Below are 12,660 nucleotides of genomic sequence, written 5' to 3' on the forward strand. Positions count from 1 at the left end.
CGATCAGCTGCCTCCTGCACATCTCCCACTGGGGATGTGCCCGCAACCCAGGTACATGCCCTTGACCGGACTCGAACCTGGGACCTTTCAGTCCGCAGGCCGACGCTCTATCCACTGAGCCAAACCGGCTTCGGCACCCCAGTATGTTTTTATGTTGATTTCAGCGGGAGAGAGATAGAAAGATCAGTGATGAGAATCATGGATCGGCTGCCTCCTATACACCCCACGTTGGGGATGGAGCCCACAACCGGGGCATGTGCCTGGACTGGGAATTGAACTGTGACCTGGCTCATGGGTCAGCGCTCCACCACCGAGCCACGCCGCGGGCTTTGGTGATATTTCTTGGTATCAGGCAGTGGGAGTCGTCCAGTGCGTCCACTTTTCCAGCTGTTTTACTCTGCCGGCTTTGTATTTCCAGATGCAGTTCAGAAGCCACTTGTCAATTTTCACCAAAACAATGTCTCGGTACTTTGAGTGGGGCCTTGTTGAATGGGTAGGTGAACTCAGGGAGAACCGCCATCCTCTGTAATAAAGAGGTAATATGCAAATTGACCCTCACAGAATGGCTGCCTATGACCAGGCCGGCAGGGGGTTTGTGAGGGATGACCAAACAACAGCAGGCTGGTGGGGTGACCAGGCCAGCGGCAGGGTGGGGGGAGCAGTTGGGGGCAACCAGGCTGGCAGGCAGGTGAGCAATTAGGAGCCAGTGCTCCAGGGTTGAGAGGGACCCCAGATTGGAGCGGGTGCAGGCTGGGCTGAGGGGACCCCCCCCCGACTCTTCTAGTCCTTTGGGGCAGTCTCTCACTTACTTGCATCTTTAGTTCCTCACGGCAATGTTTTGTGGGTTCAATGCAGACCTTGCAGCCCTGGGTATTCCCCACATCGGATGCTATTAAAGGGGGTTCTTTAAATTTCCCTTTCCCATGGCGTTGTTGCAAACAGCACAGGTGATCTGGGGAGGCTGACCTTGCAGAACTCGCCTTTCAATTACTCGTCAGGGGCTTGTAGATTCTGAGGCCCGCCCCCTCGGTGCCTCCTACCCGTCCCTCCCGGTGGCCTCCAGGGGGAGGTTGAGGTCACTGAGCTCCCACCCCAACTGCACTGGCCCAACCTGTGCAGGTCAGTGTTTGGTTCCTGTTCCGAAGCTGCTAGGTGCACAGGCGTTGAGGGTTGTTGCATGGCTTTGATAAATTACCCTTCATCCTATGAAACCTCCCTGCCCTGGGGAACCCTTTACTGTGGACTCGGCCACTCCGGTGGTGGTCAGTGTGGCGCCGTGGTTTCTCCATTGGTTTTTTTCATTTCCAACTTATTTGTGCCTTTATACAGCGTGGGCAAAAGTAGGCTGGGTTGTGAGTACGTGAGACAACTTATTGTTGGGTGATTATTGCATTTTCCATCCTAACTGCAAGCCTCCTTTTGCCCGCCCTGGTCTTGCCTTCGCCTCTGCCTCATACTGACTACACCTGGTCTCCATCCACGTTATCGGGGCGACCCGACTTATTGGCACAGTTGCTCACAGTGACCCTTTTATTCTGAGGGCAATTGTAACATCTCTTTCCTGATTTTGGTAATTTGAGTCTTTTCTTGGTCAATTTCACTTAAAAATTGTCAACATTCTTGATCTTTTCAAATAACCAACATTGGGTTTTGTTGATTTTCCTATTATTTCAGAGGAAATTCCTTTCATAAACTATAGTTTCAGAGGCTGGAGTTAGAATCACCAATGAACTTGGAAATTTAGACTCATCCATCCCACAGCATGGGGAGGGGGCTCAGCGAGCAGAGTGCGGGTACAGGAAGGTGTGGTAGCTCAGGACATAGAAATGAGAGTTCACGGTCAAAGTTTAAAATGTTTAATGAAAAAGACCAAAAGCAAAGCATTATTTACATGTAGGTAAGAAAAGAAGACAGAACCCAAGACTGAATCCTGGGTGGGTTTCGTGACTTGTTTTCCACTTTGTAAGAACTTTATGTGCCTTCATACAGCCTTCTCCCCATGAGGTGCAGGTATTGCCACGCCCTGACAATGTGGTCAGAGGGGTCAAGGTTCCAGTACATGTGCATCGTAGCCTTAAAGAGAAACTGCTCTGGACAGTCCCGAGGGGACACGGATCCGGCCAACTCGTCCCCAGCGCAGCAGACGCCTCAGATCAGATCGGCAACTGAAAGCAGGAAAACAGAGAAAAGGAGACGCGTTAACTGAGGCCCCAGCAGAGCCCCTCACAGCCCCCGGACAGGATGGCGGCCGCCCCCCCCCACGCACCGTTCATGGGCATCTCGTCGATCTGCGTGGAGTAGTACTGCTCGATGTCCCGCAGGATGCGGATGTCGTCGTTCTTCACAAAGTTGATGGCCACGCCCTTCCGGCCGTACCGCCCCGACCGCCCGATTCTTGGGGAGAAGGAAGATTCCGGTGGTACACACCGCTCGGCCCGCGTGCAGGCGCCCGGCGGCAGGGAGTGGGCGTGGGGGGTGGTGAGGGGCGGGGCGGCGCCCTACCTGTGGATGTAGAGCTCCCGGTTGTTGGGCAGGTCATAGTTGATGATCAGGGACACCTGAGGGACGTCCAGGCCCCGGGCCCAGACGTCGGTGGAGATGAGCACCCGGCTGCGGCAAGAAGGGGACGCGAGGCCGTCACTCAGACATGAAGGCTCAAGACAGGATGCCCGTCACCCGCTCCCTGGTCCACGTGGGGCAGGGGCAGCTCCAGAAAGACCCTTCTCGAGGCCCCTGGGTGAGCGTGGTGATGGGGCCACGTGTGGGGTCTGAGTACAAGTTCCACGTCTCACCGCACCAGTCACGGAACCACAGGCCGTGGCGATGCCAGCAGGGCCTTGCCTGGAAGACACTGTCCTTCCGCAGAGCTCTGGAGCAGCGGCCTCAGGCTGTGGAGGGGCTCGCTCCCACCGCGCCTCCTTCAGAGAACGCTGCTGCCCAGACCTGCACGCCCCACCCCGAGCCCACTCACCTGGCGCCGGAGCGGAACTCCTTCATGATGGACTCCCGCTCCTTCTGCGGCATGTCCCCGTGCATCGACGACACCGTGAAGTTGGCTTCTCTCATCTTCTCCGTCAGCCAGTCAACCTACCAACCGAACGGCAGATGCTCCTTGAGCCCCCAAAGCAGAGATGGACTCGGGACTTAGCGCATCGCAGAGCCCAGTGCGCCACCCGGAGAGCAGGCGCTGAACCGCGGACGCCTCGCTGGGCGTGAGGCCGCCGTTTGCCCAGCCAGTGGCACGAAAACCCTCTCCCTCTGCTCACGTGGGAACACCCATCGGCTGAGCCACCTGACACCGACGGCGTGGGACGAATCGACACTGTGGTTCCACTGAGCACGCGCCCACAGCGGCTTCTGTGCTACAGGGCAGAGTGGGCAGCTGTCCCGGAGACCACGTGCCCACAAAGCCTAAAGCAGACTTCCGGCCTCCACACCCGCCCATCCCAGCTCTGCAGAGACCGAGCTTCCGTTGGCACCAGAGGGCCATGGGAGGGCGCAGCCACGCACCTTCCTCTTGGTGTTGCAGAAGATGACGGCTTGCGTGATGGTCAGCGTGTCGTAGAGGTCACACAGCGTGTCAAATTTCCACTCCTCTCTTTCCACCGCCACAAAAAACTGCTTGATGCCTTCCAGCGTCAACTCATCACTGGAGGAGAGACACGAACCCTGTTACCTGCTCTTCCCGCCGAGACGGGGGGCGGGGGGGGGCCAGCGCAGGCCAGGCCCCACCAGCCCTCCAGCCCGGTGGCTCGTCTGGGGGGGGCCACACCTAGGAGCCACCACTTCTCCCACCCGGGCCCAGCTCTGGATCAGAACCAGCAGTTACCACCACCCTGAACGGTTAGAACACCCCATTGTTCCACGGCACACACTCACCCCACACTCAAGCCACCGGTAAACACCGGCAGCTAATGGCTAAGTTTGGAATTGCTAGGTTAAGAGGGAACGCACATGAAAAGCTGGCTTTTCAGAAAAGGCGATTCGGGTTCCGTGTTTGAACCCCAGTGCCGCCCACGTGCCCGTTCAGCACCGTGGAGAGGCAGGGCGTGCTCACCGCTTCACCAGGATGCGGATGGGGTCCGTCATGAACTTGTTGGTCATCTCCAGGATTTCATGGGGCAGCGTGGCGCTGATGAGCACCACCTGCGTGGCCGGGGGCAGGTACCTGTACACGTCGTAAATCTGCTCTTTGAAACCTGGAGGAACAAGACCACAGGAACCTGAGGCCGCACCCTGCGCACAGAGGTGAGGCCAAGGCTCACACTGAATTAGGTGCAGAACTGCGACTGTACAGCCTACGATTTCCGCCAAAATCCTCTCACAGCTCAGCTCATGGGCCCGTCACTGTGCTGACCCCGGACACACAGAAAACAACGCGTCTGGTTGGGACGACAGGCTGTGCCCTGCTGGCTGTGGTCAGCCTTATCAGCAGCGGCCACAAAAAGGCCAAACTGAGTTTCCTGCCCCCGTGGCACACGGGGCACAGCTATGCCCCACAGACACACTGCCCTACTGAGAGCACGACACTGGTGCCCGTTTCCATCCCGCACTGTGAACATGCGCAATCACATGTAGGCAGAGAATCAGTCCTTTTGTTACTCACCTTTATTCAACATCTCATCGGCTTCATCCAAAACCAACATCTTGATTGCACGTGTCCTCAGACTCCTGCGCCGGATCATATCTAAAAAACCAGACTCGGGAGGATTAGACCTCAGGCTACGAAGAAGGAACCGGCCACTCCAGAGACTTCCCTTCGCTCCCTACAAGTGACCCCGCGCAGACAGGCAATGTGGGGAACGGAGCGCGGCCCTCGCTTACCAAAGACACGCCCCGGCGTGCCGGCCACGACGTGCTGCCCATAGTCCAGCTTCCGGATGTCCTCCCCTACGTTGGTGCCGCCGATGCAGGCGTGACACTGCACGTTCATGTAGTCGCCCAGCGCGAGCAGGCCCTGGCGGGAACACAGGTCATTTCCATCCACGTGGCATGACCCGCGTACTATTTACGCCATTATTCACACCACAGAGAGAGCCCAGTTCTCCTCCCACTCTTTCCTCTACTCTTCTTATGAAAGCGTTCTAGAATAGAGACTGAAGTTAGTTTTAATGGTTTCCCACTACAAACACAGTACATGCTAATTACTCAAAAATCAGGGAATATATGAAATTCATACTCTCATCCAGCCAGGAACAATCCTAGCACATTACTGCACAGCCTTCTGTAGCGTTCACAATAAGCATGAAATAGCTGGCTTTTTGGTGCTGCCAGGAACCACTGGAACCACACAAGCTACACTAAAATGACTTAACACAACCCCCAATTCATATCACATGTGGTGATTTACGGCAAAACGATCAGGACTCAGGAGAAGCCTGAGGAACTAGAGACCGGATGACAAGACCTGCAGCGCAACACCGGCCGGGGCGCCTCACCTTCTGGATCTGCACAGCCAGCTCTCTCGTGGGGGCCAAGATCAAAGCCTGGGTCTCCCGGACCTGGTGAAGGAATTGTCGGGGACAGACGGTCAGTTTCTCAGGCGGACCCGCTAACTCGGGCTCAGACCTGTCCTGACTGATCTCGCATTAACCACCCATCTGCCTTCTCACGGAGGTAAACACCACTTAATGTCTCTGAAACCACAAGCCCAGGCATCACAGGGGTCCCGGTGAGCAGTCTTGTTTACAGACGAGAACGTCCACTCGTTTAAAGAGTCTCCCGTCCAGACAAAAGGAACGTATGGCAGGGTGTCAGCTCAGGCTCTAGTGTGCAACTCGTTCTCTTTAAAAACCCGAGTCAGCACAGCAGAGGAGGGACACGGTGCCAGGGAGGGAAGGAGCACTCCCGGAGGACGGGCAGCCAGTCACCTGGATGTCCAGACACTGGAGGACGGAAATGCTGAAGGTGGCGGTCTTGCCTGTGCCAGACTGAGACCTAGGAGAGAAAACAGGGAAGCGGGGCTGGCAACCGTGGCCGCATGCCACTGCCTGTTCACAGAACCCACCACAGCCACGCTCCGAGGGGAGGGGGCACCGGGCAGCTTCTCCCAAGCAGACCACCACCACCTTAGTGGCAAGAGGTGGGATGCGGGCACAATGTCACTTTTAAGTCCCCGGTGAGAGGACAGTAGCTACGGATGGCATCAGGGCTGATGGAGCTGCAGAACCTACCCCAGCAGCAGGCATTCCCCTTTAAGTACGATCTGGATGGAAACTGTCCTCTAGTTATTTCTATTTTTATAAATGAGTCTTTAAAAATTTGGTAAATCAGTAGTAAAGCTATTTAAGGAGTATTATCCACAAATCCACATGCCAACCGATAGGTAATAGAGCTGGCTAAAAAATGAAAGCTTTCTAAAACAGAACACAAGAATCAAACAGTAAAGCACCCTGGGCTACAGTCAAGGAACCAGTCGGTAACAAATATATAAAAACAGAACAATTGTGGCCCCAAAGCACTTAACACAGGGCCCCCGGGGCTGCCAATTTCCCAGTGAAAACCCGCACACGTAACCACCTCCAACCTCACATGCTCACAGACTGCTGTTGACCAGAAGACTTACCAATAACATACACGATCGTCAATGAACGTTCTATAGTTAATACTATATTCTTACAATGCAGCTGGAGAAAGGGAAATGTTATAAAGATTCATAATAGGAAATATGTTTACTATATTTATTGAAAAAAACACCCAATATAAGTGGACCCTCACGGTTCAAACCCGCCCTGTTCCAGGGCCCCTGCAGCAGCAGACTTACTGTGCGATGACGTCTCTCCCTTTAATTATCTGCTTGATGGCGCGCTGCTGGATGGCGGACGGCTTTTCAAACCCTGGGGACAGAAACAGAAGGGAGCTGAGCTCGAGGCCAGCGTGTTTACAACCAGACACTGGAAGCTCCCCTCCTGGCCCCACCCGCCTCCGCCTGCCCAGGCCCCCACACTGCGCTCCCACCCGACAGCTGCTGAGCGACTAGGGCAGCGGGTTTCTGTGCTGGCACAGGCCTATGAATGGGCAAACCCCTGTGACGGAACATCCCTGGAGGATGTATAGACCCAGAGGTTTCAGACAGGCACTCCTGGAGGGGTGGGGGGGTTCACTGTGTGCTCCGACTCTGTGTGTGTGACTCTATGACAATAACCCACGTTGCTTCCCCCCGTTGCTGGGGCAGCACTGCGGGGTGCCCTGCACGGTCCCACAGCTGTGACCCGCACCTCGTCTCTCTCGCACATCAGCCTAAATCAGCGAGGGGCGGGGCTCCTCTGAAGGAACACAAGCATTCGCCAAGCAAACAAACAAAACTTTACGTCCAAAGCTGTAATCACTTTCGGCTCCCTCCTAACACAAAAGCAACTGCAGCAGCTAATTTAAACCCTTCCTGATGACCAAGCACACAGGTGGGAACGGGCAGCGATGTCCTGGGCGCCGAGGGGCAGCCATGGTTCTCCCCCCCCCCCCCCCCCCCCCCGCAACACCTCTGCTCCGTCTAAACTGCCACAGGCCTTAGGATAGGCAATTCCCACCTGTAACCCCAACCTCAGCTCCAGCTTGGGCAGCCGCCTCCCAACATCGCCAGGGGATGCTCACCACAACCAAGCCAGCACCCCACCGTGCCTCCTCCAAGCGCTCCTCCCCTGAGCTAATGGCAGCGCCGGGGCTGCTGCTACAACACCGAATCGCACGGGCCCCTTCCCTCTGCTCGCGAGCACCCACCAGTGCGCCCTGGCAGCGCTGCCCACCTCCTCCAGGACGCACTCAGCTCTCCCGGCGCTGAACAAAGCCTCCCGACGTAGCCCCGCTTCCTCTCCTGCCTCGCCCCCTCCAGGTCCACACCCAGAGGGACCACCTCTGTGACTGCCAACGTCACCCCCAGCTCAAGCCCCTCCTTCCCACCACCGAGCCCTCCCCCGCCGCGCGCTGCCCCTGCCGCCCTCTCCGAGCTCATCCCCGCCTCCCGGGACAGGCTTCCTGCTGGTGCTGGAACGCACCTGCTGCTGCCAGCGCCCGGCGTCTCCACCGTCCTCCCCTAACGGGCCCCCTAATCCAGAGCCTAGCTCGAATGCCACCTCCTCCTGGGAGCCCGCTTGTCTATTTGCTCCAGCTACTCCGCTCCGCTTCCTCACAGCCATTACCACTGGGCGACCTCCTCCCAAAGGCAACTCAGCTCTCCGGGCCCGAGCCCGCCTGGCTCACTGCTCAGCCCCCGGTGCCCGAAGCAGCGCGGGAGCCTCACACCGGCAGATGCAGGGCAGTTAGCAGCTGAATGAGCGCCCGGGAGACTGTGCAGACCCCGAGAGACCAGCACGCAGCTCTGCACCGAGGACAACACGCCGCAACCTCGGTCGCGGAGTGATGACGGTGTGCTGGGGGCGGGGGACCCCTCAGCTGCCTCGGCTCGGAGCTCGGAGGGGGGGCGGGGGGGCGGGGAGGGGACCCTGCCGGGCCGGGGACTCTCAGCCTACGCGCCCGGCCTGCCCTCGCCCGCCCGGCTCGCAAACCCTGGCGCCCGGCCCGCGCCCACCGACCGTAGGCGTAGATGCCGCGCAGCAAGTCCTCCCGCAGGCCCATGGTGTCGAACGTGGGCGTCACGTCCACTTCCTCGCTGGTCTCGAACTCCACCTTGGTCATGTCTTCCTCTTTGAGCAGCCGCTTCCGCGCCGACCCCGAGTTCGCCATCGTGGCGGTGGCCGCCATGATCCCGCGTCGGCTGATAGAGGAGCGCGCGCGCCCCGGCGGAGAAAAGCGGATGCACGACCCCGCGCAGCCGCCGCCGACAGGAACTGACGTCACTGCGCGCGCGCGAGTGCGTCAAAGCCCCGCCTCGGAAGGGAACGAGGGGCGCTGCGGCTCCTGTGCGATAGGAGCTCTCGCAGGATCTCGCGAGGGGCGGGGCCTCGCTCATTGCCTATAAAAACCGCGGAGGCGACGTAGCGCGTCGGGAGCGGGAGTTTTGTGCTGAGGCGAGTCTCCTTTTTTTTAAAAAAATATATTTTATTGACTTTTTACAGAGAGGAAGGGTGAGGGATAGAGAGTTAGAAACACCGATGAGAGAAACATCGGCCAGCAGCCTCCTGCACACTCCCTACTGGGATGTGCCCACAACCCAGGTACACGCCCCTGACCAGAATCGAACCGGGACCCTTCAGTCCGCAGGTCACCGCTCTACCCACTGCGCCAAACCGGTCAGGGCGATTCCCGCTTCTAAACGCTCCGCGCCAACCGCGCCAGGGCGTCCTCCTCGGATGTGAGGAACGAGGCGCGTCCCCACGCGCAGGCCGCGGCGGGCCGGGGGCGCCGGGCGCGACGCGGGAGACGCGTTTTCACTGGTGCCCGGCGGGAACCCGCGCTGCACAGCGTCCACCTTTGAGAACCTGGACCCGGCGCTGGTGGGGCGGCCCGTGTTCGCTAAACCCCGTGGGAAAGTCCCGCTCGGGGTCGAGTGTGGAGACGGCCTCGCCTGGGGCCGCGCACCGGGCTCCGCCGCCGCCCCCCGCCCGGACCCGGGAGCTGGACGCGCCCTCGTCGGCCAGCAGCTCGCTCTTCCCCCGGCGGGAGGCGCGGCGCGGCCCGCCCCGCGGAGAAGGGACCCAGAGGCATGGCTTCCTGCCGCCCCGCGACCAGCGGTGCCCCCGCGCCCTGAGCTGCCTGAGTGCCCGGCACTGCCCCGTCTTTAACAGGAGAAACCAGACGACGGAGAGGCGCGCTCACGGCGTTCACGGGCCCACGCCCGCCGACCAGAGCTCCGCTCCGCGTGAGGCCGAGCCGCGTGGTAAACGCCGCCAACTTTCCCGCCGGCAGGAAGCGTGAGGAGCCAGCACCCCGAGGGCCGCCCCCGTGGACTGTCTGTCGGGGTGGCCCTAGCACCCACCCGTGAACAGCTTATGACGACAGGCATGCGCCCGGCGAAGACTTCCCAGTGCACAGCGTTTACCAGGGCGCAGCGGGCCCGGGCGGCTGACGGGGCCCAGGAGAGGCCGCTTGCAACCAAGAGCTGGTCAGGCTCCCCCCAGACAACCGACCCCATTACAGACCCCAGTGCCCGGCACCCCGCAGGTCAGGCCCGGGAGAGGCCGCTGGCCACCGGGAGCTGGTCGGGCTCCCCCCAGACGGGGGACAACAGACAACGGGCTTCCCTGTTACAGAACACCCCAACGCTCTATTCAACTTAGGTTTGGTTTTGTGTTTTTTTTTAAAATGTATTCCCTATTGATTTCAGAGAGAGAATCATCGATGGGCCGCCTCCTGCACGCCCCACACGGGATCGAGTGCCCTTGACGGGAATCGAACCCAAGACCCTCCAGTCCGCTGGCCCACGCTCCATCCACTGAGCCAAACCAGCTGGGGCTCAACTTGGGTTTTAAGTGAGACGATGGGGATTGCTGAGGCTGCGGCTGGGACTCGAAACAGGAAAATTCCTGGCAACGCTGCAAATAAGAGTCCAGGCAGCAAGCTGGATCCCTGTTACTCACCCTAGAGGACCCGCCCCGCCCCCCCCTCCCCACACACATACCACCCCGTTTGTGTCCCACCAGAGTTGCCAGATTATGTAACCAGACAATCAAGGGGACTGGGCTGCCTGTCACTACTTGAGCCAATTGAGCAGGGACAGGGGTGAATCACATAAGAACACCTATTCCAGTCCTGCCGGCAGCATGGAGAGCAGCAGGGCATCCACAAACGGCTGCTCTGCCCCCACCATAGCCCGCTGCTTATACTGGGTAGAAGGGCAGAGATTACAGGGGAAGTAGCCAAAGGGGCAGTTGATAGGTAATGGGGGCTGGAGATTTGCGAAGGGCTGGGAGTCTTGAAAGGGCTCGTGATTCTGGTTCCTGCAAGAAGGTTGCTAATCCTTCCAGGATAATAGGCCGCTCCCTGAGGGGGAGGATGGGCTGCATCTCCAGGTGAGCGCCCAGGTCCCACGTGCAACTCCCAGCAGGTGAGCATGCGCCTGCCTCAATCAACAAAATCATGGTTAACAGAGCGTGACCCACATTTCTTGTAGTTGGTCCCCAATATTCTATTTCTGCCCCTATCAGTTCACCCACTAAACCAGGCACTAGTGCAGTGGGTCCTAACAGGCGCACACCAGCAAGTACATGAGGGCTTAGTTCTGACACTCACCCTGCTGGCAGCATGTGCCCCAGCTGGCGTGGCTCAGTGGTGGAGCCACCGTTTGATCCTTGGTCAGAGCACATGCCTGGGTTTGGGGCTCCATCCCCAGTAGGGGGCGTGCAGGAGGCAGACAATCGATGTTTCTGTCCCTCTTCCTTTCTAAAAAGCAATAAAAACATACTTTAAAAAAATACGTGCAACCCTGACAAGAGAATTGGCCTGATAATCACGCCACGCAAGGGTGCAGGTGCTAATCGCGTGTTCAGCATTTGCGAAGATGCATCTCTTTCTTAGAGGTTCAGTGAAATAGAACTATGGGGTCTCAGGTCTTCTCCCTCCACAGAGGCGTCTCCTGGGAGGGAGGTTGCACACACTGTTTTGTAAGCCGTCTGCCGGGGCTGAGTAGTAAAACACGGACCTCAAAGACAGTACAGTGGGGCCTTGACTTACGAGTTTAATTCGTTCCGAGACCGAGCTCGTTAAGGAGCTCATTAACTCAAATTTCTCTATCAACTCAGTGCAAAAAATCAGGCGGGAGACAGCCGGTATCTCAAAAACCTCGTTGGTCGGGACACTCGTAAGTCAAGGCCCCACTGTATAAGAAAAGAACATGACATCGCAGTGATTTTCATACTGGTTTTATGGTGAAAGCCAGGTGGGCCTGGATGTCCTGGGGAGGAGAGGGCAGGCCGCTGTCCAGGAGCTCCCAGAGCTGAGGCCAGAGCCATGGGAAGGCAGGGCCGGCCGGCGGCCACACCCTCCGGCCCTGCCTCTTCCCCGGGGCCCGTGCTGGACTCGGGGTTAGACCAGGGCTGGGAATGCTATTTGGTCTGCTCCTGCCACGGCCTTAGGGGTGAGTTCATGAAGTATTTGACCGAACACAGCAGGCTGATACTTAAGTTGGTGATTTGTATGACCTGAGAATGACGTTAGAAACAGCCGAACAGCTGTGGCGGGAGAAAGGTTCCCACCCCTGGTGTGGACGGTCAGGGTGGCTCGTCTTGTCCTAGGCAGCCGGAGGCTTGGGTGCGGGGCTCCTGGGCTGGCCTGGGTTCCCGTGCGTCCTCACTGCATACCTTGATGTCCTGGGTCAGAGGGGCTGTCCCCAAAGAGAGCCTTCCTGCCAGAAACCCCACACAAAACCTGGTTCTCAATGACAGACACTTCTTTTCCAGGTGCGACTGTCTCCCACCCACTCGCCTGGCGGGGCACCCGATGAAGCCCCGAGCCCGGCCTGACCCTGTCCGACTGGCATCCGGCATCCGGGCACCAGACGTGCATGGAGCATCTCCGGTGCTGGATTGGGCGGCGGGCAGGATGGACAGCGCAGCGCCGCCCTCCCAGGGCCGTGTTCCAGAAAGGGGCAAGCCCGACAAAGCCTGCGAAGCAGTAAGAGGATTGCAGTTCCTATAGCTACCCCGATGCCAGTGAAATGAGGCAAGTGGGAGAGCTGGTGGGTTACTGACACGGCGGTGGCGGTGGCGGGAGGAAGGTGCCACCCAAGTTGTGGGGGGAGGGGGGGAGGGTGAGCAGGGACAGATGAGG

At 58.7% G+C, this 12,660-nt stretch overlaps 1 protein-coding gene and 1 long non-coding RNA gene across 2 annotated transcripts; one reads left to right on the plus strand and one right to left on the minus strand.

Annotated features, from left to right (window-relative positions):
- Positions 1 to 1,842: 1,842 nt before the first annotated feature.
- EIF4A3 (eukaryotic translation initiation factor 4A3) lies at positions 1,843 to 8,791 on the minus strand. The gene is made up of 12 exons (XM_059671453.1): positions 8,529 to 8,791; positions 6,764 to 6,836; positions 5,871 to 5,937; positions 5,439 to 5,501; positions 4,825 to 4,957; positions 4,607 to 4,687; positions 4,058 to 4,199; positions 3,511 to 3,649; positions 2,972 to 3,087; positions 2,503 to 2,610; positions 2,267 to 2,394; positions 1,843 to 2,165 (listed from the first exon to the last, which is right to left on the minus strand). The coding sequence occupies exons 1-12, from the start codon at positions 8,695 to 8,697 to the stop codon at positions 2,149 to 2,151; spliced, it is 1,236 nt and encodes a 411-aa protein (XP_059527436.1). The 5' UTR covers positions 8,698 to 8,791; the 3' UTR covers positions 1,843 to 2,148.
- Positions 8,792 to 10,228: 1,437 nt separating this feature from the next.
- On the plus strand, positions 10,229 to 12,504 carry LOC132219181 (uncharacterized). Its single transcript, XR_009449403.1, has 2 exons — positions 10,229 to 10,939; positions 12,291 to 12,504. It is a non-coding gene; the product is annotated as an uncharacterized LOC132219181 (long non-coding RNA).
- The last annotated feature ends 156 nt before the right edge of the window (positions 12,505 to 12,660 follow it).

The sequence above is a fragment of the Myotis daubentonii genome, chromosome 16, assembly GCF_963259705.1.
Source record: "Myotis daubentonii chromosome 16, mMyoDau2.1, whole genome shotgun sequence".
NCBI classification, from domain to species: domain Eukaryota; kingdom Metazoa; phylum Chordata; class Mammalia; order Chiroptera; family Vespertilionidae; genus Myotis; species Myotis daubentonii.

Excerpts from the sequence above, each read along its gene's own strand:
- EIF4A3 (XM_059671453.1), bottom strand. The coding sequence starts at position 8,697 with ATGGCGGCCACCGCCACGATGGCGAACTCGGGGTCGGCGCGGAAGCGG. Across the intron at positions 6,837-8,528 it reads GCGCGGCATCTACGCCTACG|GGTTTGAAAAGCCGTCCGCC; the intron begins GTCGGTGGGCGC and ends TTCTGTCCCCAG. Across the intron at positions 4,200-4,606 it reads CGATGAGATGTTGAATAAAG|GTTTCAAAGAGCAGATTTAC; the intron begins GTGAGTAACAAA and ends TTGTTCCTCCAG.